At 53.4% G+C, this 26,075-nt stretch overlaps 1 protein-coding gene across 2 annotated transcripts in view; it reads right to left on the reverse strand.

Moving 5' to 3' along the window:
- The window catches only part of PHF21B (PHD finger protein 21B), a 114,616-nt gene that overhangs the window by 33,875 nt on the left and 54,666 nt on the right, over positions 1–26,075 (reverse strand). For both annotated transcript variants that reach the window (XM_012449481.3, XM_012449480.3), the window contains exon 3: positions 3,097–3,189. In XM_012449481.3, the coding sequence (XP_012304904.1) occupies positions 3,097–3,189 (93 nt within the window). The remainder of the gene's footprint in view (positions 1–3,096; positions 3,190–26,075) is intronic.

The raw sequence follows: 26,075 nt of genomic DNA on the forward strand, positions 1-26,075 counted from the left end.
GCGTGTGTTTGGTGTTATGAGAAAATACCGAACACCTGTTTGTTAATAATAGTCACCTGTTCAGAGAGGCTAACTACATGGATGAGCATCTGCTCGAGGCTTCAGCCTGGAATGCTGTCAGCCTGAGGCTCTCAGTTCTGTAGGCTGTTGGCCCCCCAGGATAGACCCACTTTGCTGTTCTATCTGGGTGTCTGCCTCTCATTTCCTTCAGCGCCGCCTGGGTGGGGGGTCTCTCTGGCCGAGCTGGTACTTGGTAGAGGAGGAGAAGGGCCATGACCTGCCTTCTCATCTGAGCCCCGCTGCACCCGCACTGCAGAGTGGGCATCCTGTCCTATTCTACAGATGAGCAAACTGAGGCGTGCAGTGGAGACTCACCGGGAATATGACGCTACAGTCGTTACCATCAGGGCAGCGGGGCTTGAGCCAGGACTTCTGCAAGCCTGTCTGGCATCAGTGAGGGCACAGAGGCTGTGCTGCCCCACCCATCTCCTCCCACCCTGTGTCCAGTGGTGCATGTGGAAGGAGTGCTCCAGGGTGGCTCTTACAGGGCCCTGTGGTCTTGGGGAGGTCACCAGGGCACAGCGGGCTCTTCGGTCGGGTGACATCACGTCTGTGAGCTCCCCACCAGTGCCTGACACAGAAATGGCCCTTGAGTCTAGTGATCTCTGTGTCTCCTGCCGTGCTGAATCCTCAGCAAAATGAGCCTGGCCTCCCACATCAGGGCCCTGGCCACACCACGGGCAGGCGATGTGACCAGCCTGGGTTCCTGCCACTCTGCCTTCGGCACCAGCGGTCAGGGCCCTTGGCCCCTGGTGCCAGGCTTACGGCCCAACAGAAACTCCAATGTCAAAGGCAGAAAACTTCAGAAAGAAGTCTTCTTCTTGGTCCTGCCAGCCCTCAGCTGCAGACACTCACCCGTTGGGAAACTGCTGCTCTCCACCTCTGAAGAGGACCAGCATGGGGGTGGATGGATGCCCCAGTGGTGGTCAGCGAGGACCTCAGCTGTGGCAGTGGCCGTTCTGTGTTCTGTTGGCACCTCCCTGGTATCTGGGGTTTGCCCACATGTTCCGGTTGCCCCTGGCCACCCGCCCTATGTAAGTAGACTCTGGACATCAGTGAGCCAGTGTGAATCAGATGCCAGACACAGAAACTAAGCTCAGCTGGGAGCTGAGGATCTGGCCCGAGCCACCCCAGGGAGAACACCTACGGAGGACCCTGGAGCTTACAGCCTTTCAGCCTGTGTCCCCCCAGCCTGTGTGCAGCCTCAGGCCAGAAAGCCCTGGGGCCACCCTGTCCTCACCCTCTCTCCTTTCTCTGGGTCTGTGGTCACCCCGCCAGGCTGGCTCCATCACAGCCTGCCTACTCTGATCCCTGAGAGCCTCCTGGGACAGCAGCAGCCGGCAGCTGGACCCGGCATGCACCAGACACCTTCTGGCCCGAGCTGACCATCCTGGAGGCCAGCAGGCCAATGGCAGGTGCAGACGTTTGTGGGGTGGGGACAGCAGGGATAAAACATGGAGACAGAGGTCCAGGAGGCAGAAGGGAGAGAGGAGGAAGGGTGGAGGAAAATAGCACTGGCCTTGATTGGCAGCCTCTCCCTGGAGCCTCCCTTGCTCTGAAGCCTCATATAGCTCCCTGCTGCCCACAGGTCACCAACAGGGGAAGCCTGACTCTAAGGTCCCCAGGGGCCCCCGGTGGCCTCTCCGCCTCCATGACTCCCTCAGTGATTGGACTCGGGTCTCTCCCTACCGCCTCTGCCTCTATTTCTCATGCTGCACCCTCCTCCTGGGGGGTTCTCCCTCTGAGGCCTAACTCCGCCTCAGCCTGCAATGTCCTCTCATCCTGAGGCCTAGCTCAAGCACTGCCTCCTCCAGGAAGCCTTTCTTGATGCCCAGGTGTGCAGCAAGCTTCTTAAGGGCTCCCGCCACCCCTGTGTCTCCTTCTGGCATGGCCCAATCACCCTGGACTCACAGTATCTGTTTTTCCTTGTCTGTCCTCCCTCTAGACCAAGCCTGTCCCACCCACAGGCCACATGCAGCCCAGGACGGCTTTGAATGTGGTCCAACACAAATGCAAACTTTCTTAAAACATTATGAGATTATGTTTGCAATTGCTTTCCCTTTCTCTCATCAGCTACTGTTACTGTTGGTGTATTTTATATGTGGCCCAAGACAATTCTTCTTCCAATGTGGCCCACGGAAACGAAAAGATTGGACACCGCTGTTCTAGACTCTGATTCAGCTCAAGTGGGCACTTGGGGAAAACTGCCACATGGATGAGACGCCCAGGGCAGCCACCTCTCACCATCCTCGAGCTGGGGCAATCTGTACAGCCCTGAAGCCCCAGGATAGGCAGGGGCCATCTTGGTCTTTACCACTGGCAGCCCCTGGCCTAGTATGCTGTATTCAGCAGGTGCTCAACAAAGCTAAGCTCGTGGTATTAAGGGAATTGGTTAATAATTACCCGGCATTTGCTCTGTACCAGGCATGGTTACAAATGCTTTGTCCCCTGACAACCCTCACGGCCACCGATGGAGGGAGCCAGCACCTGCGCCAGTCCCTCTGCAGGTGAGAAGCCTCACCCCAGGAAGGGTGAGAGGCCAGGTGACTGGGGGAAAGGGTGGAGTCCAATCAGGGGGCCCTGGACTAGAAGCCAGGGCACCTGGCCTGGAGTCTGTGCTGTCCCTGAAATGAATTCCCTCATCCAGAGTGTCTCAAACTTCCTGACCATAACCCATAGTCAAAAATACACGTTATGTAGTCACCCAGTCTGAAAAAAAATTGTTCAAGAAATAATGCATAGGATGCATCGTGATATTTCCATTCTATTTCAGTCTGGCCTAATTTATTCCATTTTTAAAAATTCTGGTCACGACCCACTAAATTGATTTCCCAATTCCTTGCTGAGAAAACTTATCTGGTCCAAATGTTGCCATTGAAGAATGGGTGCAGGAGGTAAGAGAGGAAGGTTTGGCTGAGAGGGCACGGGTTCCGCCTGTCCCAGTGCTCACCAGAAACCTCAGTGCTGACAGGTTAGGAACAGAGACTGCGGGGACAGACAGACGAACGCCCCAGGGCCCGCACGAGGGCTGCTTACCTGAGGTAGCACTGCCGCTCCTTGCCCGGCCAACCTCTGCAAGGAGCTGACCTGAGGACCCGTGACAGGCACTGCAGTGATCGCTCCCAAAGCCTGAAAGAGAGAGGAGGGCAGTGTTGGGGCGGACGAACATGCAGCCCAGGGTGAACACGTCGCCCCAGCCTCGCCAAGCAGGGGGCAGCTGCCTTGGAGACAGCAACTTCTGCTCTTCCCTTTCTTAATTACGATTTTTAAAAAATCACAATAGTCATTGATATTCCTTCAAGAAAGTTTGGAAACTAGAGAAAGGAAAAGAGAGCACCGCCCAGAAACCAATTACCCTTTGTTACACATTGGCTTCCTTTTCTAAGTGAATTTTTTACACAGCTATATATAGAATTTTTGTAACCTATTTTTCTACTTTCATTTAAGGACAAGGTGTGATGTCGCTGCAATCTTCATAAATCACTCCTTTAATGGCTACGGGGTCTTCCATTCAGCACACATAATGGTATTTCCTCAGCCAGTCCCCTCCTCTTGGAAATTTGGGTTCTAGCCCCATCTTTTTCCAGTTAGTAAACAATGCTGCAGTGAACATCTTTGTGGATAAATCCATTTCCACATCACAGAGTATTTCTGTAGGAGAGTCCGAAAACAGGGATTCATGGGTCAAAATGCAGGAATACTTCTTAGGCCCTTTGTGCATATCTGCACTGAGTACCTCGAGGGGGGGGAATGACCTGGGTATGCCCCGATAAGCCCCTCAAATCCCAGTCCCCCAAAATGGGGGTCTCTCCAACACATGATGGGATGGCAGCACATTAGCAGGGTGCACATTTATGGTAGGGAGAAGAAAAACGACACCCTCCCAGGAATTTCAGGGCCACACACGTATAGGAGATGGGTTTTGGGGTGCCTTGTCTAAAGTCTCCTTTTATGGGAACTACCACTACCCACAGCCCCTGATGGAGCAGTTATTATTATTTTTTTTTGACATAGAGTCTTGCTCTCTCACCCAGGTTGGAATGTAGTGGCGTGATCTCGGCTCACTGCAACCTCCACCTCCTGGGTTCAAGTGATTCTCCTGCCTCAGCCTCCCAAGTAGCTGAGATTACGAGATTACAGGCATGCGCCACCATGCCTGGTTAATTTTTGTATTTTTAGTAGAGACAGGGTTTCATTATGTTGGTCAGGCTGGTCTCGAACTTCTGATCTCAGGCGATCTGCCCACCTCAGCCTCCCAACGTGGTGGGATTATAGATGTGGGCCACCATGCCCAGCCCTGACGGAGCAGTTCTACGTGGCCATGTTTGCACCCCATGAGCCTGGTGCCTGATGGGGAGAGAGGGACCCCTCACTCAGATCCAGCCAAACCATCAGTGGCCAGGGACCAGTGAGTTTCTCTCTTGAACTCAGATGCAGAAATTCATAACAGAATGCCAACAAATCCATTCTAGCAAAAATGAAAAGGATAAGACATAATGAACAAGTTGTATTTACCCCAGGAATGCAAGGCTGATTTGCCATTTGAAAGTCAGTCTGTGTAATTTGCTAAAATCACACATGTAAGAAGAAAAACCATATGCCAGCCTCAATAGCTTTTTCAAAAAGCTATAAGGACTAATAAATGAATTTAGCAAGGTTGCAGGATAGAACAATATGTAAAAATCAGTTGTATTTCTACACACTAGTCACCAACATTTACAAATTCAAAAAATTTTAAATGCTATTTGCAATAGCATCAAGACATAAAAATGAGAAATCGGGATGAACCTGACATAGCTATATAAGACCTGTATACTAGAAACTTCAGCACACTGCTGAGAGAAATGTTTAAAGACTTAAGAGATAAACCCATAAACGTGAATCAGAAGCCTCAATACTGTTAAGATTTCAATTCTTCCCTAATTGATCTACAGATTCAACACAACCTCAAATCAAAATCTCAGCCGGTCTTTTTTTTTAATAGAAATTCACAAGATGATTTTAGAATGCATATGAAATTATAAGGGACCTAGAAGAGCCAAAACAACCATGAAACAAACAAAGGGAAAGACTTAACGTTATCTGACTCCAAGACCTGTTGTAAAGCTACAGTAATCAAAACAGTGTGGCACTGGTGTTAAGATGCAAACAGATCAATGGGACAGAATAGAGTCCAAAGTAGACTTACACATATATGGCCCATTGATTTTCAGCAAAGCCCAAAAACGTAACTAATTTAGTATGAAAAAGAGAATATTTCAAAATGGTATTAGAACAATGAGAGATTCACACACTAAAATCAAACAGAAAAGAACTTTAGGCCATACCACATACCATGTTAAAAAAAAAAAAAAAAAGAACAAATGGATCAGAGAGATATAAATGTAGGAACCAAAACTATAAAACTGCTTGAACAACATGTAAGAGAAATCTTTGGGATGTTAGGTCAGGAAAAGAATCTTAGATACAATACCAAAAACATAATTGATATAAGAGCAAAATAATAATTTAATTTCAACAAAATAAGAAACTCCCAAAGTTGGAAAGACAATGTTAGCAAAATGCAAAATGTGGCCACTGGCTGGAAAAAACACATACAAATCACCTATCTGATGAAAGCCTTGTATCCGTAATATATGAAAGAACTCTCAAAACTCAGTCATCTGAAAACAAACAACTCAATTAAAAATGAACAAAATATTTGAACAGATACTCCACTAAAGAAGATAAACTGGGCCAGGCACAGTGTCTCATGCTTGTAATCCCAGAACTTTGGGAGGCTGAGGCAGGCCGATCGCTTGAGGCCAGGAGTTCAAGGCCAGTCTATGCAATATAGTCTCTAAGAAAAATAATAATAATTAAAAATTAGTTGAGCATGGTAGCATGTGCCTGTAGTCCCAGCTACTTGGGAGGCTGAGGCAGGAGGGTCACTTGAGGCCAGGAGGTTGAGGCTGCAGTGAGCCATGACTGCACCACTGCACATCAACCTGGGTGACAAAGTGAGATCCAAGAATAAGAAGAAAGATGAAGAAGAAAAATGAAGGAAGAAGAGGAAGAGGAGGAAGAAGAGGAAGAGGAAGAGGGAGGGAGGGAAGGGAGGGAGAGAGGAGGGGAGAGGAAGGAAGGGGAGGAAGGAAGGAGGGAGGGAAGGAGGGGGAAGAACAACAGAAACAACTGCTGATGGCAATTAAGCAAATAAAAATACTACACATAATTAGTTATTAGGGAAACGCAAATTAAAACCACAATAAGATACTGCTACAAGCCTATTCAGACGGCTAAAAGTAAAAAGATGGACCAAATCAAGTGCTGGTGAGGATGTAGAGCAACTAGAACTCTCAATCTCTGCTGCTGGGAACGTAAGATGATACAATCACTTTGAAAGACAGTTTGGCAGTGAAAACGTTAAACATACGTATGGCAATGAACAGAATGTATGTGTCCCCTCCCAGATCCAAATGTGTAAATCCTAACCCTCAATGTGACGGTATTTGGAGGAGACGGGGCCTCTGGGAGGTGATCCGGTCATGAGGGTGGAGCCCTCAGTTGGTGCTCTTATAAGAAGACACACGAGGGAGCTTGTGTCTTCTCTCTCATCCCCTTTCTCTCTCTGCTGTGGGCAAATACAGCAAGAAGGTGGCCAGAAATAGAGCCCTCATCAGGAACTGTGTCTGCTGGCACCTTGATCTTGGACTTCCCAGCCTCTAGAACCCTAAGAAATTGATTGCTGTTGCTTCAGCCAACACCAGTCCATGGTATTTTTGTTACGGCAGCCTGGGCAGACTAAGACAGTTACCATATGAGGCAGCCATTCTACTCCTAAGCATTCTCCAAGAGAAGGGGAGGCACACGTTCATACAGAGACTTGTATGTGAATGTTCACAGCAGCTCTAGGCATCACAGCCCAAACTGGAAGCAACCCAAACGCTCACCAACAAGTATGTGGATGAGCAGGCTGTGGTGTCTTCACACGACAGAGTATTACTCAGCAATAAAAAGGAACAAACTGCTGACACACACAATATGGATGAATCACAAAATAACACTGCCAAAAAAACCCAGACTCCGAGAAAAAAAATCCACACTGTATGATGCTAGTTACATGGAATTCTGAAAAATGCAAACAACGTGATAGAAAACAGATCCCAGGTTTTGTGGAGATGGTGTAGGGATGAAAGGAAGGGATTACAAAAGGATACCAGGATATTTTCAGGGAGAAAGATGTGTTCACGATCTTGACTGTGGCAAGGGGTTCACATTTGTCAAACTTACATTGTATATTCTAAATACGTGCAGCTTATTGTCCATCAGTCATACCTCCACAAAGCTGTTAAAAATTCCCTTCCCACTTGTTGCCTTATCTCACATCTCTCCACCCCTAGAATGAGTATTATCCATCCCCAAATGACACGGCAGAGGGTCTCAGGTCCCATGCACAGAGCTGCTTCTCTGATTATGTTGGGACAGTTCCTGCCTCCTCTTTGCCACCTGCCCCATGGAGTCAGACTCTGAGAGGCTCACGTCCTCCGAGCCAGCTGTCTGCCTCTTTGTAGGTAACCAAATGACCCACATTTCCCCTGGACATTCACTCTGGACATTTGTTGAAACGAAGCTTTCTATGCAATGCAGAGCATGTGACAAACAGCCTCGGCCACTTGATGAGGCAGCTCTCAATCCACAACACTGCCCGTTGCTCTTGGCCAGCACAGCCTGGCGAGCAGCACTAATACCACCTCAAGTGCCACCCAACACCCGCCTCTCCAAATGCATGTCTCAAAGACAGGGTGGGCGGTTATGGGGACTGTCCTCCTTGTTACCTCCAACGCCACCACCAGCGTCCCCCCAGCTTCCACAAAGCAAGGTGTGTGGAAGGCTCTGATCTCCCTGCCCCGGTCTGCCAGTCAGTGACACTTACGCAGCTGGTCAACAGTCGGGGCCCCAGGCCAGCCCAGACCATGGGGGTGGGAGGCCAGCAGCGGCAGCCATTTGATGAGCCAGCTTCCAGGTGATTCCACCTACCTGGGGGCCGCAGGCCCAGAGGAAGCAGGTCCTGTGGCGGGAGGGCCCACTCGGCATGTCCCTAAGGTGGGTTCCCGGAGAAGCAGGTTCTGGGGCGGGAGGGCTCACGCGCCACATCCCTGCAGTGGATTCCTGGGGAAGTGCATTCGGTAGTGGGAAGGACCATGTGTCTCTGTAGTGGGTTCCTGGGGAAGCGGGTTCTGTGGTGGGAAGGTCCACGTGGCTTGTCCCTGTGGTGGATTCCCAGGGAAGTGGGTTCTGTGGCAGGAAGGCCCATGAGGCAGGTCCCTGCAATGAATTCCTGGAGAAGTGCAAGCTGTGGCATGAAGGCCCAAATGGCACGTGGGTTCCGGGGGAAGCAGGTTCTATGGTGGGAAGGCCCAGGCAGCATGTCCATGAGTGGATTCCTGAGGCAGGTTCTCCATTAGTGGGTGCATGAGAGCCAGGCCATGGGGCTCCTGGGAGGAGAAATTGCCACATGGATGGGGCTGGCCAGCAGATCTGATGGGGCCAGAGAATAGGCACCTGCTTTGCTGGGGCTTCTGTCCTCACTCAGATGCCCCATATAAAGCCTCCAAGCGTGGTCCAGCCCGTGAGGTGGTGTGGGGTTACCCTCCAGGCAAGGCGGGTGTGGGCTGTCATGTTTTCTAAGCCCACATGTGTCTCTGTGAGTCCTCTAGGGTTGCTGTGTCAAGTTGCTTCAGGAGGTGGCTCTGCGTAGGCCAAGGACAGCTGTGTGTGTTTTCTGTGTTGCATTGTGGACCGGGGTGGCAATGCGTCCGTGTCTGGGTGTTGTCGTGTGGGCTGGGGGTGGCCGTGTCTGTGTCCGGGTGTTGTCGTGTGGGCCGGGGGTGTCCGTTTATCTGTGTCCAGGTGTGGCTGTGTGGGCTGGGGGTGGCTGTCTGTGTTCAGGTGTTGCCACGTGAGCCGGGGGGGCCCATGTCTGGATGTGGCCATGTGGGCTGGGGGTGGCTGTGTGTCCCTGTCTCCAGGTGTTGCCGTGTGGGCCGGGTGTGGCCGTGCCCAGGTGTTGCCATACGTGGCAGTGGTGGCTGTGTGCCCGTGTCTGGGTGTTGCCGTGCATGGCAGTGGTGGCTGTGTGCCCGTGTCCAGGTGTTACCATGTGGGCTGAGTATGGCTGTCTCTGGGTGTTGCCGTGTGGGCCGGGTGTGGCTGTGTCCAGGTGTTGTCGTACGTGGCAGTGGTGGCTGTGTGCCCATGTCCGGGTGCTGCTCAGCAGTGGCTGTTGCTTTCTCCGATACCCACTCAGACATGCACGGCTCTGTGTTTCCACACGAGTTCTTCTCTGGAGCATCTTTGGCTCTGTGTCCATGTTTCTGAGCCTTCATAATTGGTCAAGGTTCGACCGTCCCTCCTGACTTGGGACCTTGGCAACTCCTGTCCCCCTACTTTAGGAATTCACATCTGGGAGCAGGAAAAGGAGGGGAGACCCGAAGGGAAGGGATGGGCAGAGGCGGCGGAGAGGAAGAGCCCCGAGACGGGGGTGGGGAGAAGATGACGGGGAGAGCTCTGTTTCCGCATGATCCACCCTAGTCAGTTACCAAGAACGGGACATGACCCACCCTGGGGAAACATCCACACTCGCAGGAGGCTGGCAGAACAAACAACGCCTGGCTGTGTGCTTCCCCCAAAACTCCAAACCAACCTAAGGGCAGCGTGTGTGCCCCTACCTGGGACTAGGGGTGCCCTGAAGCTCTTCAGGGAGCACCAAGTATGGGGTGCCCTCAAGCACCCAGCACCCCGAGCTCGGTCGGCAGAAAGAGTGGGCTCTGCACTCACAGCCCCACAGCCCCCCACACCGAAGGAGAGACGATTCTGAGTCAAAGCCTAACGTCCCCACAATCTGGGGAAGACCTTGCTGCAAACAGGGCTGCCAAGCCGGGCCCCCCCTCTTCACCCCCCGGGGACAGTGGTTCCTTCCCCAACACTGCTGCTCCCCTTCCACCAACAGTCCATTCTCCGCCGCCACTAAGCTGGCTTTGGGCTCTCCAATCTCTATATGCTGCCTTCACTCCAAGCCCACCCGAGTGCGTTCTTCCACTTCCCAACAAACCTTTAATTAGCTAGCTGAAAGACATTTTATCTGGCAAGGGCTGACCTTTCTGCTCCAAGTTGGAATTTATAGACACCCGTAGAAACAATCATCTCAGAGGCGATTTCACCAGCACCAGGTAGTTTACAGCTGCACTTCCTTCAAGATCAATGAGCTTGTGACTACCTTAACAGCTCCAAGCATTTTAATAGGGGGGAAAAAAAGGCCATAAAAGTCAAAGACAACTTCAAATTCTTCCTGCCTCGGCTGAGTCGGGGGCAGCTGGGGAAACCTCCGGGAAGCTCAGACACAGGGAGACAGTGGGGAGGAGACAGGTGTCGGTGCAGACCCTACCACCTTCCAGGGCAGAAGCCACACGTGGCTCTGGAAAAATGTGTCTTTAATAAATGCTTCTGAGCGCTCTGGGCACTTGGGTCTGGAGCTGTGGCGTGGCAGGGCAGAGGGGCTCCACCACTGGCTGTGTCGGCTGTGCGGGACCCCTCAGCTCTGCCCACACCCACTTCAGCACGCACCACCAGGACCCACCCCGCACAGCAGCACCAGCTTCACGCCCGCAGTCCTCAATCTGCCAGGCCACAGTCTAACTTCCTGACTGTCCTGTTGTCTAGAAGCAGGACCCAGTCCAGGACAAGCCCTGTCACTTATGGTCTCTTCTGCCTCTTTCCATTGAGAACAGCCCCACAGCACCCCTTCTACCCATGAAAGAAACTTTTTCTTTTTGAGACAGAGTCTCACTCTATTGCCCAGGCTGGAGTGCAATGGCATGATCTCAGCTCACTGCAACCTCTGTCTCCCAGGTTCAAGCGATTCTCCTGCCTCAGCCTTCCAAGTAGCTGGAATTATAGGCGTACACCACCACGCCCGGCTAATTTTTGTATTTTTAGTAGAGACGGGTTTTCACCATGTTGGCCGGGTTGATCTCAAACTCCTAACCTCAAGTGATCCGCCCACCTTGGCCTCCCAAAGTGCTGGGATTACAGGCGTGAGCCAACACACATGGCCGAAAGGAACTTTTTAAAGAAACCAGGACAATATTTGACAGAAGGCACTGGGTTTCTGTGGCTGCTTCCTTGCAGTGTGCTGTGTTTCCCATGGAGACCCTCGCTGAACAAGAGTAGACAAGGCTCTCCAGAGTGTTCACCAACACAGAGGCCCTGGGGCTGCAGAGCACCCCCCAACCCTGCATCCCCCACCGCTGAGGCCCCACCGCCAGGGCTGAGGACCCTGCAGGCCTCCAGACACTCGAGCAGGCCCAGGCTTCACCAGGCTGGGAAGGTGAGTGGGGAGGCAGCCCAGGCCTCCCAGAGCCCCCATGGAAGGCAGCCTCACTCTCCTCCTCTCCACATGGCCCGGCCACCATGCGCACAGCCACAGAGCACAGAGATTTAATTGCTTTCTTAAGTTGCAATTTTCCTTGCATCTTTATAGAACTGCTGTGATGTGTGGCAAAGATAACAAGTCAGTTCCAACATCAATAACCGCTAATAAATATTAATATAACATAAGCACCACTTTTACTGTCATGTGAAACCAGTTCATTACTCACAGATGAAATCCAACTGCCGCCTTTATCACTGTCAGGAATGATTGAGCTGGTTCCACGGGCCGCTGCGTCGTTAGGCCTGACCTTTATGTCCCCATTTGGTGTCCCCCACTCTCATTCAGACATCCCACCTTCAGGAACCCCAAAGCTCATCCAGGAGGAAACAGCAAGGGCCAAGGGCAGTGCATGTAAAAACCCAGGGAAATCCCCGCTTGCCCCGTCTCAGCTGGCTGCCCCGTACCTCCTCCAGGCCGCGTGTGTTTACAACCACATCCGGCACACCTACAGGGAAGGCCACTGCAGGGAGGCCAAACCGCCTGCATTTGAATCACTCCTGGACTGGCCCTGATCATGCCAGACGCATTGCTCCCTGAATCTCCAAAGCAAGGGAGCAAGAACCGCTGTCCCTGTTACAAGGACCAGAGTGGGGGTCCCTGTGCCAGGAGGCGCCAGGCCTCAGGTGCTCTAGCAGCAGCCGGTGGCACTGGCACTTGAGTGGTTCCAATGGCGCCGCTGCCTCTCGGTCCTGGGATCCTCTGTTGGCCAACGCGCACCCACAGGAGTGCAGCATCAGGCGACAGGCCTGAGGTACCCACGGAGATGCAAGGGTCCGCTAGCTGGAGGGAGGGGAGGCGACGGGTCGCCCGATGAGGTGAGGCAGCGACCCGGGCCTGCAGTTCCACCCGGGACAACTCTACTGAGCACAGGATGGCCCCTGCAGTACCTGCAACCAGGAAAGCCAGGAACTGCCCACTGTAACTAGGAGGGAAAGGATGAACCAGAACATTCTTGTACAATGAAAAACTTCCCAGCAGCCAGAGGGAAGCAACCAGACTTGCCTGGGTCACCAAGAGTGTGGAAGACATCCCTCAGGGTGAACAGTATGAGAGCATGTGTCTGTGCACAGCCTGACCCCACTCCTGTAATCCCAGAACTTTGGGAGGCCGAGGTGGGTGGATCACCTGAGGTTGGGAGTTCAAGAGCAGCCTGACCAACATGGAGAAACCCTGTCTCTACTAAAAATACAAAATTAGCCAGGTGTGGTGGTGCATGCCTGTAATCCCAGTTACTCGGGAAGCTGAGGCAGGATAATCGCTTGAACCCAGGAGGCAGAAGTTGTGGTGAGCCGAGATCGCGCCACCTGCACTCCAGCCTGGGCAACAAGAGTGAAACTCCATCTCAAAAAAAAAAAAAAAAAAAGAAAGTGATCAGAAGCAAACTGCCCAACCTCCCCATTCACCCATTTGGGTGGAGAACATGTGGAGGCTTATTACAGGGCCCTCTGCATGTTTTATAATAAATAAATATGCATAAAGGAGGCAGAGGGAGCTCTGTCTAGAGCTGGACGCTGGAAGGCTCCCTGGAGGAGGGAGTGTCTGAGTGGGACCTTGAAAATTGGACCGGAATGTTACCAGTGGGCAGTCAGGAAAGTGCACAGGAGTCAGGAGGTGGGATAGGACGGTGGTGGGAGGGGTAGAGGCACCAGCAGCAGGGGTGCCAAAGGGCTCAAAGCAGCAGCTTTGAGCAGTGAAAGCTCCCAAAGGTGGGCAGTGAAAGATGAGAGGAGGTTCAGGCAGAGGCCCTGTCACCAGGGGCCTTGAATGCCATGTCCAGGAGCCGAGTGTCAGTCAGGCAGAGTGCTCTGGGGCAGGCACTGGAAGGGCTCTCACCTCTTCCGTCATGATGGGTTGCTGGCCAGTCCCCTGAAAGGGCAGAGTGCAAGGGCAGCACCCCCCAACCCCGAGGTGCAGAGGCCTGTTTGGACCTTGGGTATCTTCTCCTGCCAGGACCAGCCATCCAGGGCCTGCAGTCCTTCCCCACCCTGCATCCTGCTCTCTCCCAGGGTGCTAGGGACAGCCCCCAATACCCAGCAGCTCCAGAGAGGTGAGCGACGCTCAGGGGACTCTTAGGAGACCTCAATGCCGGGCTTTAAAACAGGAACCCTCTTGCAAAGCCAGCTTCAGCAAGCCCCACAAGGAGTCATTTTCTCTTTTTCTTTTCAGAGACCATGTCTCACTCTGTTGCCCCAGCTGGAGTGCAGTGGCACAATCATAGCTCACTATAGCCTTGAACTCCTGAGCTCAAGTGAGTCACCCGCCCTGGCCTCCCAAGGTGCTAGAATTATGGGCATGAGCCACCATGACCAACCAAAGAGTTATTTTCTAAAGTTCTGACTCCAGAATGCTGCCTATGTCTCCTTCCAAGGCAATATTGTTTACTGAGCGCACCACGGGAACAATGACACGGGAACTGGCTGCCAGGTGCAGGCGGCTCCTGCCCGGCTCGGTCTCGGTGACCCTGACTAAAGCCAGGCCGGCCGAGGCAGGCTGCCCAGGGCCACTTAACCAATCACAGAGGGCTTTACGGGGAGCTGCTCTTAATCAAAAAGTGCCAGAAAACACAAGTGACTACCGTATGCTGACATTTAAAACACCCGTTCAGCAGCCCTTGGTGGTGCAGAGCAGTTTGATTACGCTGAAAGGATGTAATTTTACGCTACTTAGCAGGAAACACACACTCTGAATGGCATCATGAGCTATGGATTGGGGGTTGTGATCTTGTGGAGGGGGGGTGTGCAAAAAAATGGCTACGAGGTCCTCAGCAACCATAGGTTCATGTGTAGAGATGTATTCTGGAAACTTCTGCACTTAAGTGGGAGCCTCTGAGGCCACGCCAGTTCTGCCATGGAGGGTGTCCATGAGACCAGCTACAATGGCCATGTCTGCATCTACTCAACAGGAAAACATACCATCTGGAAGAGACCTGGACTCCGGGTGCCCAGGAGCACGCTAGGAGCCTCCTGTGCAACCCCTCCCACTGTGGGCCCTGCTCTTGGAGAAGGACTGGCATAGCCAGCAGCCTGCTGGGAATGACCAAAACCCAGGGAGGAGCTGAACAGGAGGGGTCATCTCTAAGCCGCATCCCCCAAGGAAGGAAGGCAGGGCACAGGGAAAGACGCAGCCTTGAGGCCTTGGAGAGGGCGGGTAAGGCCATGTCACTGCACAGAGGACCCGGGGCAGAGGCTGGAGGCCTTGAACCTCCAATGGCAAGACCCTGAGGTTAGTTTTCCCTCTGCCCATCTGTTTCCTAAAGATGCAGCAAAATCTGATCTTGAAGAGGGGCCGTGGGCTTGTCGAAAAGGGGCTGCCAGGAGAGGGCAGATAGCGGGTGGGAAATGCTCCACCCCAGAGAGGAGAAGGGCTGCCTCCCTTGAGCCTGGGGTAAGAGGAAAAACACAAGTGGTTGGTACTTACTGGACTCTGTGTCCCCCAGAGACTGATCACCCCCTTTTGAGTATCTTTATTTCCTCCTAGGCAGGGGGTCCTCAGGCCCCTACCTGGGCCCTTGGGTCTGAAGTGACCACCACCACCAGGCACACATCTTCCAAACAGTTCACAGTAGCAGCAAAATCCAATCAACAGTAGTGCCTCTTAAAACTGCCTGTCCCTAAAGACCTCCAGATCTCTGTAAAATAGACCATCACTGAGAAGATCTAATTTCCATGTAACATGGGCTCACACAAACTCCTGCTGGCCTCAGTCTCATCATCCCCACCTCCGACACCTTGGAATCTGAGGGGGCACTTCTCCACCCGCACCACGGAGAGCTGACACAGCCTAGCAGGCGCTCTTCTCTCTGCAGAGGCCTCCCAGAGCAAGCCTCGGTATGGGCAGGGATGCGAGGGTGGGTGGACCCCGGTCACCCCCATCCACAACCCCTGGATATCCAGAGGAAGGGCCCATTTTACTTCCAGTGAATGGCACAGCGTGGAGGCCACAGCTCACTGGATTTGACAAATATCTACACCCAAGTAACCACCATGCAGACCAAGATACAGAACATTCCAGCACCCCAGAGGTGCCCGCAAGCCCATGCAGATCAAGATACAGAACATTCCAGCACCCCAGAGGTGCCCGCCAGCCCCTCAAAGGGAGTATGAATTCTAACAGGGCACTCGCCAAGGACAGCAGGTCCTGTCCTCGGGGACAGGCTTTTGGTTGGATTGGCAAATGCTACTGCCCTGCTGGGAACACAGCATCAGGTCTCTCTTCTATTTCCTTAAGCCATTGGCACCGATTCAACTCAGCAAGTGTTCACTGCACACCTACTCTCTGCTGGGCCCCTTGTACACAGATGTGAGGCTCTGCCTGCCGTCTGGGGAAACAGACCAGAAGTGAGCATCAGAAGGCACTGCCCGAGACTCAAGGGAAGTGCATGGGATGGTCTCGCGTACACGAAAGGGGCAATGGGGAGCAGTTTGAGGTGGTCACGCACCTTCGTGCCCAGTTCATCTCCATTTTGGGAGATGAGTATCTGGAGCCGCACAGATTGGTGGTGGGGGGAGAGAGGGAGGGAGGGAGGGAAGGGGGGGAGAGAGAGAGAGAGAGAGACAGAGAGAGAGAGAGAGAGAGAGAGAGAGAGAGAGAGAGAGAGAGAGAGAGAGAGACAGACGTGATTACCCCAAGCAAGTAAGGAATGAATCTGTGTGTTCCCTGCAACGCGAGCCAAGGGTTTTCTGGGCACAGTAACGGAATACAAATGATTTACACAATCACAGGGAACGTGCTGGCATTCCCTGGGAGACAGGCCATGGGCTCATGAAGCGCCTCTGTTTACTGAGATCCTGCCGCGCTCAGCAACGTCACCGCATTTCCATGCAGTTGGAGGGACTTCCTGGTGAAAACGAACCAGAAAGTACATGGCATGTGCCACCACAAGACCACAGGGAACCTTCTTGACCTCTGCTTCCTCCCCTCTGAGGTGGGCATGGCAGCCGCTCCCCTTTTGAGGACTGCTGACCCGGAGGGTGGTCCTGGTGGCTGCTACCAGGCAGGGCCCTTTGCACGGGGGCTGAGTGCCATCAGCCACTTCCTCCTGACTCCCAGGTGCTGCCAGCCCTCACCTGCACCTCGTCCGCCTGTTTCCCCTGTCCTCGAGGGTAGTGATGAGGACATTAGAACAGCCTGGTACTCAGTCACTCATCACCGCACGTGACCTAAAACAGGCACATGGAGGACTGATGACATCATAATGACATCATCACAACAAACATGAATGAAACTCCTTACAGACATCCACATCCGACGGAAGGGACTTCTATGAGCAGGAGTATTTTCAGGCCAAGAAGGGACAGCATCATCCAGGCAGAGAGGGACAGCCTAGAGGCATACCGGGACAGCGTGGTCAGGAATGAAGTCCTACCTGCCAGGGCGTTGGGTTCATCTGGAAACAGCCAGGCATCAGCACATGGACAGGCCACACCCATCAGTCTAAGCTGTCTGGACTCTGCAGGTAGGCACTGGGGTTCCAGGGAGTTTCCAAGCCAAGGGGAGCACCACGTGGGCCCATAACTGGAGGGTGCAGGAGTCCTGGAGCCCCCTGAGCCTGGGGTTAGAAGAACCGAAGGCCCCCTCAGCCAGAAGCTTCTGATTCGTCCAAAGCCCCCACTGCCCCATTTCTGCAGTGTCTGGGATGTCCCCCGCCCCGGTCTGGTCCTCACTCTTTCCTTATCTGGCTACTTAACGCCAGACCCACCGTAAGCTCGGCAGGCCCCACCAGGCCACCCTGGGAAGTGTCCAAGACCTCACGGAGACCTGCCAGGAGCATGCGCTAGGCTTTGGAGAGGACAACAGTCCCTGCTCGGCTCCTGAGGAAGTTCCTGAGCCTCTGACATCTCCATAGCTGGTTAAACACACACACCCATGCAGTATAAATAAATATTTCCACGCAGTTGGAGGGACTTCCTGGTGAAAACGAACCAGAAAGTACATGGCACGTGTCACCACAAGACCACAGGGGACCTTCTTGACCTCTGCTTCCTCCCCTCTCATTAAGGGAAAAAGCATCACGGCAATCAGTCCAGCGGTCATCCCTGTCCCCGACATACTCCCTCTGACCTGTGCCTAGCTGGAAGCTTCAGGAACATAGCCCAGAGATCTGACAGCAAACCCCAGTCCTGCACCTAGGGCTAGGAGGCCCCGCACAAGTTACTCAAACTCCCTGAGCCTCAGTTTCCCTCCTCTGTACACAAGAAGAACCAACATTCACATAGGTTTGCCCTGGCAGTTAAAACTGAAGCGCATGGCACACACCTGGCACCTTGGAGGCCCCAAGACACGGCAGGTCTCATGGGAGAGGGCAACACGGCCTTCTGCCGCCGTGACCTCAAGCTGTTTAACCTCCTGAGCCTCGGTTTCCTCATCTGTAAGATGGAGATGTTGATGCCAGCTTCACAGGGGGAGCAGAGTTAGTGAGACTAGAAAAGTGTTCAGCTCTGTCCTGTGTCTGCGCTCCTCGGGGAAGCCCAGACCTCGCGTGAACCCACTCTGAGCTGGGGCCCAGAGCTGAGCCCGGCACCACGCCGCGCTGCCCAGGAGACGCACAACGTACTGTCCTCTCCACTGGGGCATTTTTAGAAGGAACAGCACTTCTAACTGTGCAAATAACATGTTGAAAAGAAGTTTTAGGTTTTGACTTAAATGTACTAGGACAGGGGGAACATTCCTTGTCCTCCAAATACTGTGGAGAACATCTCTCTGGAGGATTCTGAAGAACCCGGCTGCTGTCTTCACTCCTGGGATGAATGGGCTAAGCCCCCTCCCGGGAGGGCTATGCAACACAGCTCTGGGGTCCACCTTGCCATCCGCATGAGTCCTTGGAGTGCTCCTCCCCAGCAGTGTCTGGCAGGGACAGCACAGGGGAGGCTGTGGGTCCTGCCTGGTTCTGAAGGCAGCTCCCTGTAGAGAGGCCTCAGCCTCAGGCCAACTGTCTCTCTGGCCCGGCAGAAATGCCCATTCCTGGCCTATGGCCCTCATCTCTCCCTGTCCTACCACAGCCCCGTCGCCTCCTGCCCCCAGCCCCTCATTTGAGCTCCAGTTCTGCGTGTGACATCCCACCTGGATGCCTCACTGCCCCCTCCAGACAGGACGGCCTCCTGCCATGCGTTACTGGTGAGCCCTTGCAAGTGACCACCCTGAACTGAGATGTGCTTTAAGTGGACTCTACATGTGGGACCTCAAAGACTTCTGAAAAAAGATTAAAGCATCTCATTAGTATTGTAAAACTTAAGTACAAGCTGAAATAATATCTCATACATAAAAGGGTCACATAAAATATTTATTAAAATGATTTTCACCCCCCAAGTTAATTTCACCTGTTTCTTTTTACTTTTTTTAAAATTGTGGCTTACCAGAAGATTTAAACTTACACAAGTAGCTCCCACTATGCTTTTATTAGACAATGTTGTTCTACAGGAAACTTACAATTTAAGACAAAAGTTGTGGACATCCACTTTTTTCTTTTTTCTGAGACAGAGTTTCACTCCTGTTGCCCAGGCTATAGTGCAATGGCACAATATCGGCTCACTGGAACCTCCACCTCCTGGGATTCTCCTGCCTCAGCCTCCCAAGTAGCTAGGATTACAGGTGCCCACCACCATGCCTGACTACTTTTTTGTATTTTTAGTAGAGATGGGGTTTCACCATGTTGGCCAGGCTGGTCTTGAACTCCTGACCTCAGGTGATCCACCTGCCTCGGCCTCCCAAAGTCCTGGGATTATAGGCATGAGTCACAGCACCCAGCTGAACATCCACTTCTGATAAGGAAGTGGAATGATGAGAAAATTTTAACTCCATAGTGACATCAAGACACACCCAAACAAAATAAAAATCCTATCCATCACTGGCCAGGTGAGGTGGCTCATGCCTGTAATCTCAGCACTTTGAGAGGCTGAGGTGGGCAGATCACAAAGTTAAGAGATCGAGACCATCCTGGCCAACATGGTGAAACCCCGTTTCTATTAAAAATACAAAAATTAGCTAGGCGTGATGGTGCAAGCCTGTAATCCCAGCTACTCGGGAGGCTGAGGCAGGAGAATCGCTTGAACCCAGGAGGCGGAGGTTACACTGAGTCAAGATCGTGCCACTGCACTCCAGCCTAACAACAAAGCGAGACTCCATCTCAAATAAATAAATATATATCTCCTATCCATCACCAAGAGCAGTGAATATGAGAATGCCTTGAAGGACCAAGTTCCACGGAGAAAGAAGCCTCAAAGGCCAGGCAAAGAGGAAGACATCACAGCCAGGTGGCCACCAGGTGTGAACACAGGTCCACACTGAGCATAGGCGCAGGCTGCCAAGGACGGAGACCCAGGTGGGCTGAGCTGGGCCATCAGGGAGTAGCCAGGTCTCTCACAAACTACTGCAGGAGTGAGAGGTGGTACAAACACTTGAAAAAACAGTTGGGTCATTTCTTACAAAATTAAACACACGCCTGTGCTCTCTGACCCAGCAATTCCACTCCTAGGTGTTTACACAAGAGAAATGAAAACCTGTCCCCAAAATGTCATGTGCATGAAAATCCAGAGCAGCTTTATTCATAACTCCCCAAAAGTGAAAACAACTCAAATGTCCATCAACCAGTGAGCGGACAAACCTATGGTGGGACCCGCATGCCACGGGATGCCACTGAGCAAGGCACGGGGAAAGAATGACGAATACCCTCAACAGCACGGAGGAGCCCCACGGCACTGTGTGGAATGAAGGGAACCCTCAAAAAGGCTGCAGGACTCCCTTGACATGAGGCTCAAGAACCAGCAAAACTAATCTACGACGATGAAATCTGAACAGTGGGTGCTCTGGGGGACGGATCAGGCAGGTGCAGGAGAGAATTTTCTGAGGTGATGCAAATGCTCTATTTTGGAGTATAAGTTACTTGGGTGCACACAACCATCAAAACTTATCGAACAGTAGAATTAAAATCTGTGAATTTCAATGCATGCAATTTTTTCCCAAATTTTAATATCTATCTATTTTATTTCTGAGCAAGAGTCTTGCTCTGTCACCCAGGATGGAGTGCAGCAGATTAATCTCGGCTCACTGCAATCTCTGCCTCCCAGGTTCAAGCCATTTGGTACCTCAGCCTCCAGAGTAGCTGGGATTACAGGTGCTAGCCACCATACCCGGTGGATTTTTTTTTCTTTTAGAGGTGGAGTTCTGCTCTGTTGCCCAGGCTGGAGTGCAATGGCGCAGTCTCTGCTCACTGCAACCTCCACCTCCCAGGTTCAAGTGATTCTCCTGCCTCAGCCTCCCAAGTAGCTGGGATTACAAGCACCCACCACCATGCCTGGCTAATATTTTGTATTTTTAGTGGAGATGGGGTTTCACCATGTTGGCCAGGCTGGTCTGGAACTCCTGACCTCAAGTGGTCCGCCTGCCTTGGCCTCCCGAAGTATTGGGGTCAGGTGAGCCACTGCACCTGGCCAAAAAAATCTATATATTTTATAAAGGACAACAGCTACAGCTCCAACCCTCATAGAAAGGCAGGGTCAAGGGTGTGGCTGGAGGAGCCCGGCTGGTGCCCAGACCTGTGCCCTCTCACGGGCAGCACTGATAGCCCCTCATTTTGGCAGCTGAATGGCTAAGTCACTTCATTTGGAATGGAATCGATATTCATATTTATGTCAATGAGGGTCTGAAAAATAAGGTGCCATCTCTACGAGGTGACCCAGGACGCAGGACCAGGATCAGGAACAGGTTCTGGGTGGCACTGAATATGAAGCAGGAAATCTGCATGTGGCATTATGGAAATTAATGCACCCTGGCCTCACTGATGATCAGGAAGACATTAAGGAAGGACGTGTATCTCGAGTCTCTGCTATGAACTGAAAACAGCTGGACCTGAGGAGAAATGGGAGTGGGCTGAGGACTGAGAAGGACCAGGAGCTTCACAAAACCTCCCACGCTGCTGGGCGGCACGCACATGCGCCTTCAGTGCGTGAGCTCAGAGCCAGTGCTGACCATTGCAGCACCTGCACAAGCCAAGCCCTTCCTGCCTTCTGCCAAGGCCTCTTAGGAGCCTCCCGGAGAAAACTCAAACTCGGGCCACGAGAGGTGGTGGTTCATGCCTGTAATCCCAGCACTTTGGGAAGCCGAGGCGGGCGGATCATGAGGTCAGGAGTTCAAAACCAGTCTGACCAACATGGTGAAACTCCATTTCTACTAGAAGTACAAAAAATTAGCTGGGCGTGGTGGCATGCACCTGTAATCCCAGCTACTTGGGAGGCTGAGGCAGCAGAATCGCTCGAACCTGGGAGGCGGAAGTTGCAGTGAGCCGAGATCGCACCACTGCACTCCAGTCTGGGTGACAGAGTGAGACTGTCTCAAAAAACAAAAAGAAAGAAAAGAAAACTCAAGCTTGGCTCAGACAGGGCTGGGGAAAAGGGAGACTCCTGCTGAGCCAAAAGCAGGCTGCTGTGATGAGCCAGGGATGGGGGACGCTGCATGCCCACAGAAGCAGATGACGCTCCTTCACCCACGACTGGGGAGACTCCACAGCTCCAGGGTGCAGTGAGGTAAGTGGAGAAGGAGAGAGGCCTGGGCCGTGCCCGAGGACTGCCATATGTGACTGGCGTTGCCACCTGAGGCCTCACCTGTTACCTTGCAAGGTTGCTGTGAAGTTTCAATGAGATGCACGAAGCACCATGCACCGAGCAAACACCAGGTTCTCACCAAGGTTCTCCCACTGGACCTCCCACAAGCTCCCCACATGGTGGCCACAGAAGGGGCTCAACACATCTGTGAGCACACTGGGGCCCAGGAAGGGGTGAAGGAGATGCTGGAGCTGTCTTGGAGGGTAAGCAGGATTCCTAGACAAGGGGTGAGGGTACCAGGGGACACCCAGCCTGTCCTGGCATCAGCAAGACCAGGAGAAGTTATGGCCACAGGAGATGGTGGGAGCAGGGCTAGGGAGGGGTGAAGGGGCGGGGCCAAAGGCAGCAAAGGCCACCTGCAGGAGGGTGGGTCTGAGGAAGAGGGAGTTGGGTAGAGGTGAGAGCCCAGCAGTCCAGGAGCTGCCCAGTGATGTGAGATGGAGAAGAGGCTGTCCAGGGAGGCAGGGAGGCCGGGAGGAGGCTGCAGAGGCCCAGGGAGACGAAGATGAGACGTGGTCAGGCTCTGGGCTTTAAGCAGGAGAGTGATGTAACTATGAAAAACTCAGAGAGCCCAGGATTAGCGGGGTGGGGACAACGATAAAGTCTCCATCCTCAAAATATGGCTAGGGGCCAGTGGGGTGGGGACTCAGGCAAGCTGCTGCCGCCCTGAGCCTCAGTTTCCCCATCTGTAAAAGGAAGCAATCAATGTAAAATGCAGAAGTGCTTGAGATGCCGCACCTCCACCAGGGCAGGCGCCGCGGGCTTAGATCACCGGTTCTCCGCGCCTCCTATTGGCAAGGCCTGTCTACACCCTCCAGCCACCTCAATTATTCCCACACTCCTAACAGGAAACCTGGCCCTTACATTCACCAGCAAGTCTGCATCCAGCACCCCCCCCATGCCATGTCCCTAATTACCAGCATTAGCATTGCTAATCTCCTGCCTGTCCCCATGCTGCGAGCGCCATCACAGGCACCCCTTGTCCATGCTGTCCTCCAGATAATAAGCCGGAATAATGAGGCCTCACTGCACAGTGGGACCCAACAGGATGGAGGAGGATTTTAATTTCAGATTTTTGGGTCTCAAGTTATAAGGCACAAGTGGGAGGGGTCAGGGACAATTCCGGGGGCTGAAGGAGACCACCTGAGAGGCTGCCCGATTGGTCCCACCCCTGGGAAACAGTGGAAGGTGAGGAAGGACGGGGAAAGGATGGGAGAAAGCTGCTCTCAGACTTTGGTAGATAAACAAAAATAACTGGGAGGGAGGGACTTCTGTGAGGCACCAGCTCCCCACCTAGAAGGCGAAGGGGCCGAAGGAAGAGGCAGTTAGCTCTAGCAGCTGGGACCTTCCAGAGTCCCGGTCAGCTGGACAAGGCTCAGGGACTAGAGGCCAACTCTTGGCCCATGTGGGCAGGAGTGGGTGAGATGGGCACAGGGGAGGGGCACTGATGCCCCTTTCCTCATGTAAAGGCACCCAAAGCTTAGGTCGGGGCTGGGGAGTGGAGGGCTGTCATTGCATGGGATATAATTTTAATTTCCATTAATAGATCAACTTCTAAACATTCTAACTCACTGCAATTTTTAAAGGCTCAACAAATGTTGGCTGCAGGAGCAGTGGGATTCGTGAACAATAACAACCGAATCCAGAGAAGCCCTGCGGTGCTACGCAGTCCTGATGTGATCGACTCTTTCAGGAATCCTGTGCACACTCATGATGACCATTCCCTTTACACCTGAGGAAATGGAGGATCAGAGGCTGAATGACCTGCCAAGACCACCCAGCTACCAGCTGGCAACACCCAGGTTCCAGAGACCTCCAGGATCCCAGCAGCGCTACCTCCTGCAAGCCGTGCCACCAGCTCTCAGCGGGAACTTCAGCCGCTGTGCACTTTCCAGGGCTGTGTGCCCAGGAGTGGGTCAGGCCAGTCTGTCCCTCTGTGACTCAGCCTCTCAATCCTACACTCAGGAGGAGGCTCAGTCTCCTTCTCCCGAGGCCCCTTCAGCTCTGGTTTTCATCCCCACTGCTTAGAATAACAGCGGGCGGAGGAGGTGAGGCAAAAAGACCTGAAAACCACAGATCCCAACCCAGCTGGATGGCCTTGTTTCTCTGACTTTGCGGAAGACACAAGGCAAAACTGTGAGATGCCACCGACTCCACTTCTCACGCTAGCAGCGGAAATGGGGCAGGGGTGGACGGCGGCCACTGTCACTCTAAGCCTCTGCCTTGATGTGGGCTCGGGAGGACCCACTAGGTGCTGAGCAGGGCCTTCATTCTGGTCAGGAAACAGATGGTGAAGAGCCAAGGTGAGGGCGGCGGGGGCACAGGCTCAGGGGCCACCTGTCATCGATTCATTCGCTAACGCAGCACCCACCCAGGGTTCTGAGTCAGAAGGACACACAGCACTGAGTCAGAAGCAGCCCCATCTCCCAGGGACTCCCCCTTCAGTGGGCACAGACCCATCCCCTACCCCATCTGTGGGAGCACAGAGATGCCACTTCCCAGAGGAGGTGACAGTCAGTAGGACCCTGAAAGAAAAGGCCACAACATGGTCAGAGGCCCAATGGGGAGGGTGCGGCCCTGGGGACTCGGAACAACCTGACATGGGACAGCAAGTCTGGGGCCAGAAGGGCCTGGGATGCCGGGCTCAGGATCTGCCCTTGTCCCAGCACCACCAAAGGGTCTTCCCTTTTCCCAGCCAGACTCGGGACAGGGGCAGAAAATCCAGGGCCTACAACATCTCTCACTTGGTGTGGGGGCCTGGGACACAGCCAGGCCACCCGGACAACGAGTGCCAGGCACCATCTGGAGGGCAGAGGATGGGCCCTGCTGGATTCCTGAGCCACAGCAGGACCCTAGGGGCACCCTCAGCCCCAGGACCCTGGAACACAGCCCAGGGGCAAGAGAGTAACAGCAGGGATCTCATCAACTCTTGACTGACCCCACCCTAGGGCAGCCCCAGACTTCATCCCCAAGCCCCTTGGAAATGCACTATTACCATCCCACTGAACACACGGGGAAATGTGGCCTGCCAACTCTGGGAGGTGGAGGAAGCCGGGTCCAGCCCAGGCAGCTAACTGCAGAGCCCATGTGTGCTCCAAGCTGCCCTAGGAGCAGCTGCCCCACACAGGGCACCGAGGTGTGTGGCTTTGAGGACAAGGTCAGAGGAGGGTGCCCGCTGCTGGCCCACAGCCTGGCCCCTCACCTGAGACCCAGTGTAGGACCTGTCGGGGAGGCTCGTGGAGGGCAGGACCACCCAGGCTTCCCGGGGAGTGGCAGTCCTAGGAGGACACCGGGAGTGGGGCTGCAGGAGTTGGTTCAGCAGCAAACCCTTGCCCTGGCGGGACCTCAGTTTCCCCATGTGTATGATGGGGTGGGCTGGAGAGTGGCTGATCCCTGGGGGCCGGGGTGAAGCGTGTGACTCAGTGAAGGAGGAGGGATATCAGAGCTTAAGAAACAAGCCTGAGGCAGGGACCCCAGGCGGATCCCCAACGGAGAGTGACCCTCCATCCTCAGAAGGGCTGACACGCCAAAGCCAAGAGGACACAAGGTAGATGGAAGATCTGGATGGAGTCCTGCTAGGCACTGCCTCTGCCCCCCAGTCTGTCCCTCATGCCTACGATGCCCTCCACTTCTTCCCCAGCACACTCCGGGGTTGCCTGCCTGAGGCCTTCGAGCCAGCATCCCCTCCACCAGAAGCCTGGAGAAAAGACTTGCACACGGTCCCCAGGCTTGTCCCCAGGAGCACAGCCAGGGGCTCGGATACACAGAAGCACAGGGGGCTGATTACACCAGCAGGGTTGAAATCCCTAAGACAGAGCTGCTGGCCTGGGGCTCAGGGTGGGGACAGAAAAATCCAAGCCCATGCTTTTGTTTTGAGCAGAGCCCCATCTGAGCTGGATCCCAGGGATGTATCAGGGAATATTTGGGAATGACGAGCGTGTGGAGGG

Source organism: Aotus nancymaae, unplaced genomic scaffold (genome assembly GCF_030222135.1).
Source record: "Aotus nancymaae isolate 86718 unplaced genomic scaffold, 86718_ANA_hifiasm-v0.15.2.pri h1tg000076l, whole genome shotgun sequence".
Classification (NCBI taxonomy): Eukaryota; Metazoa; Chordata; class Mammalia; order Primates; family Aotidae; genus Aotus; species Aotus nancymaae.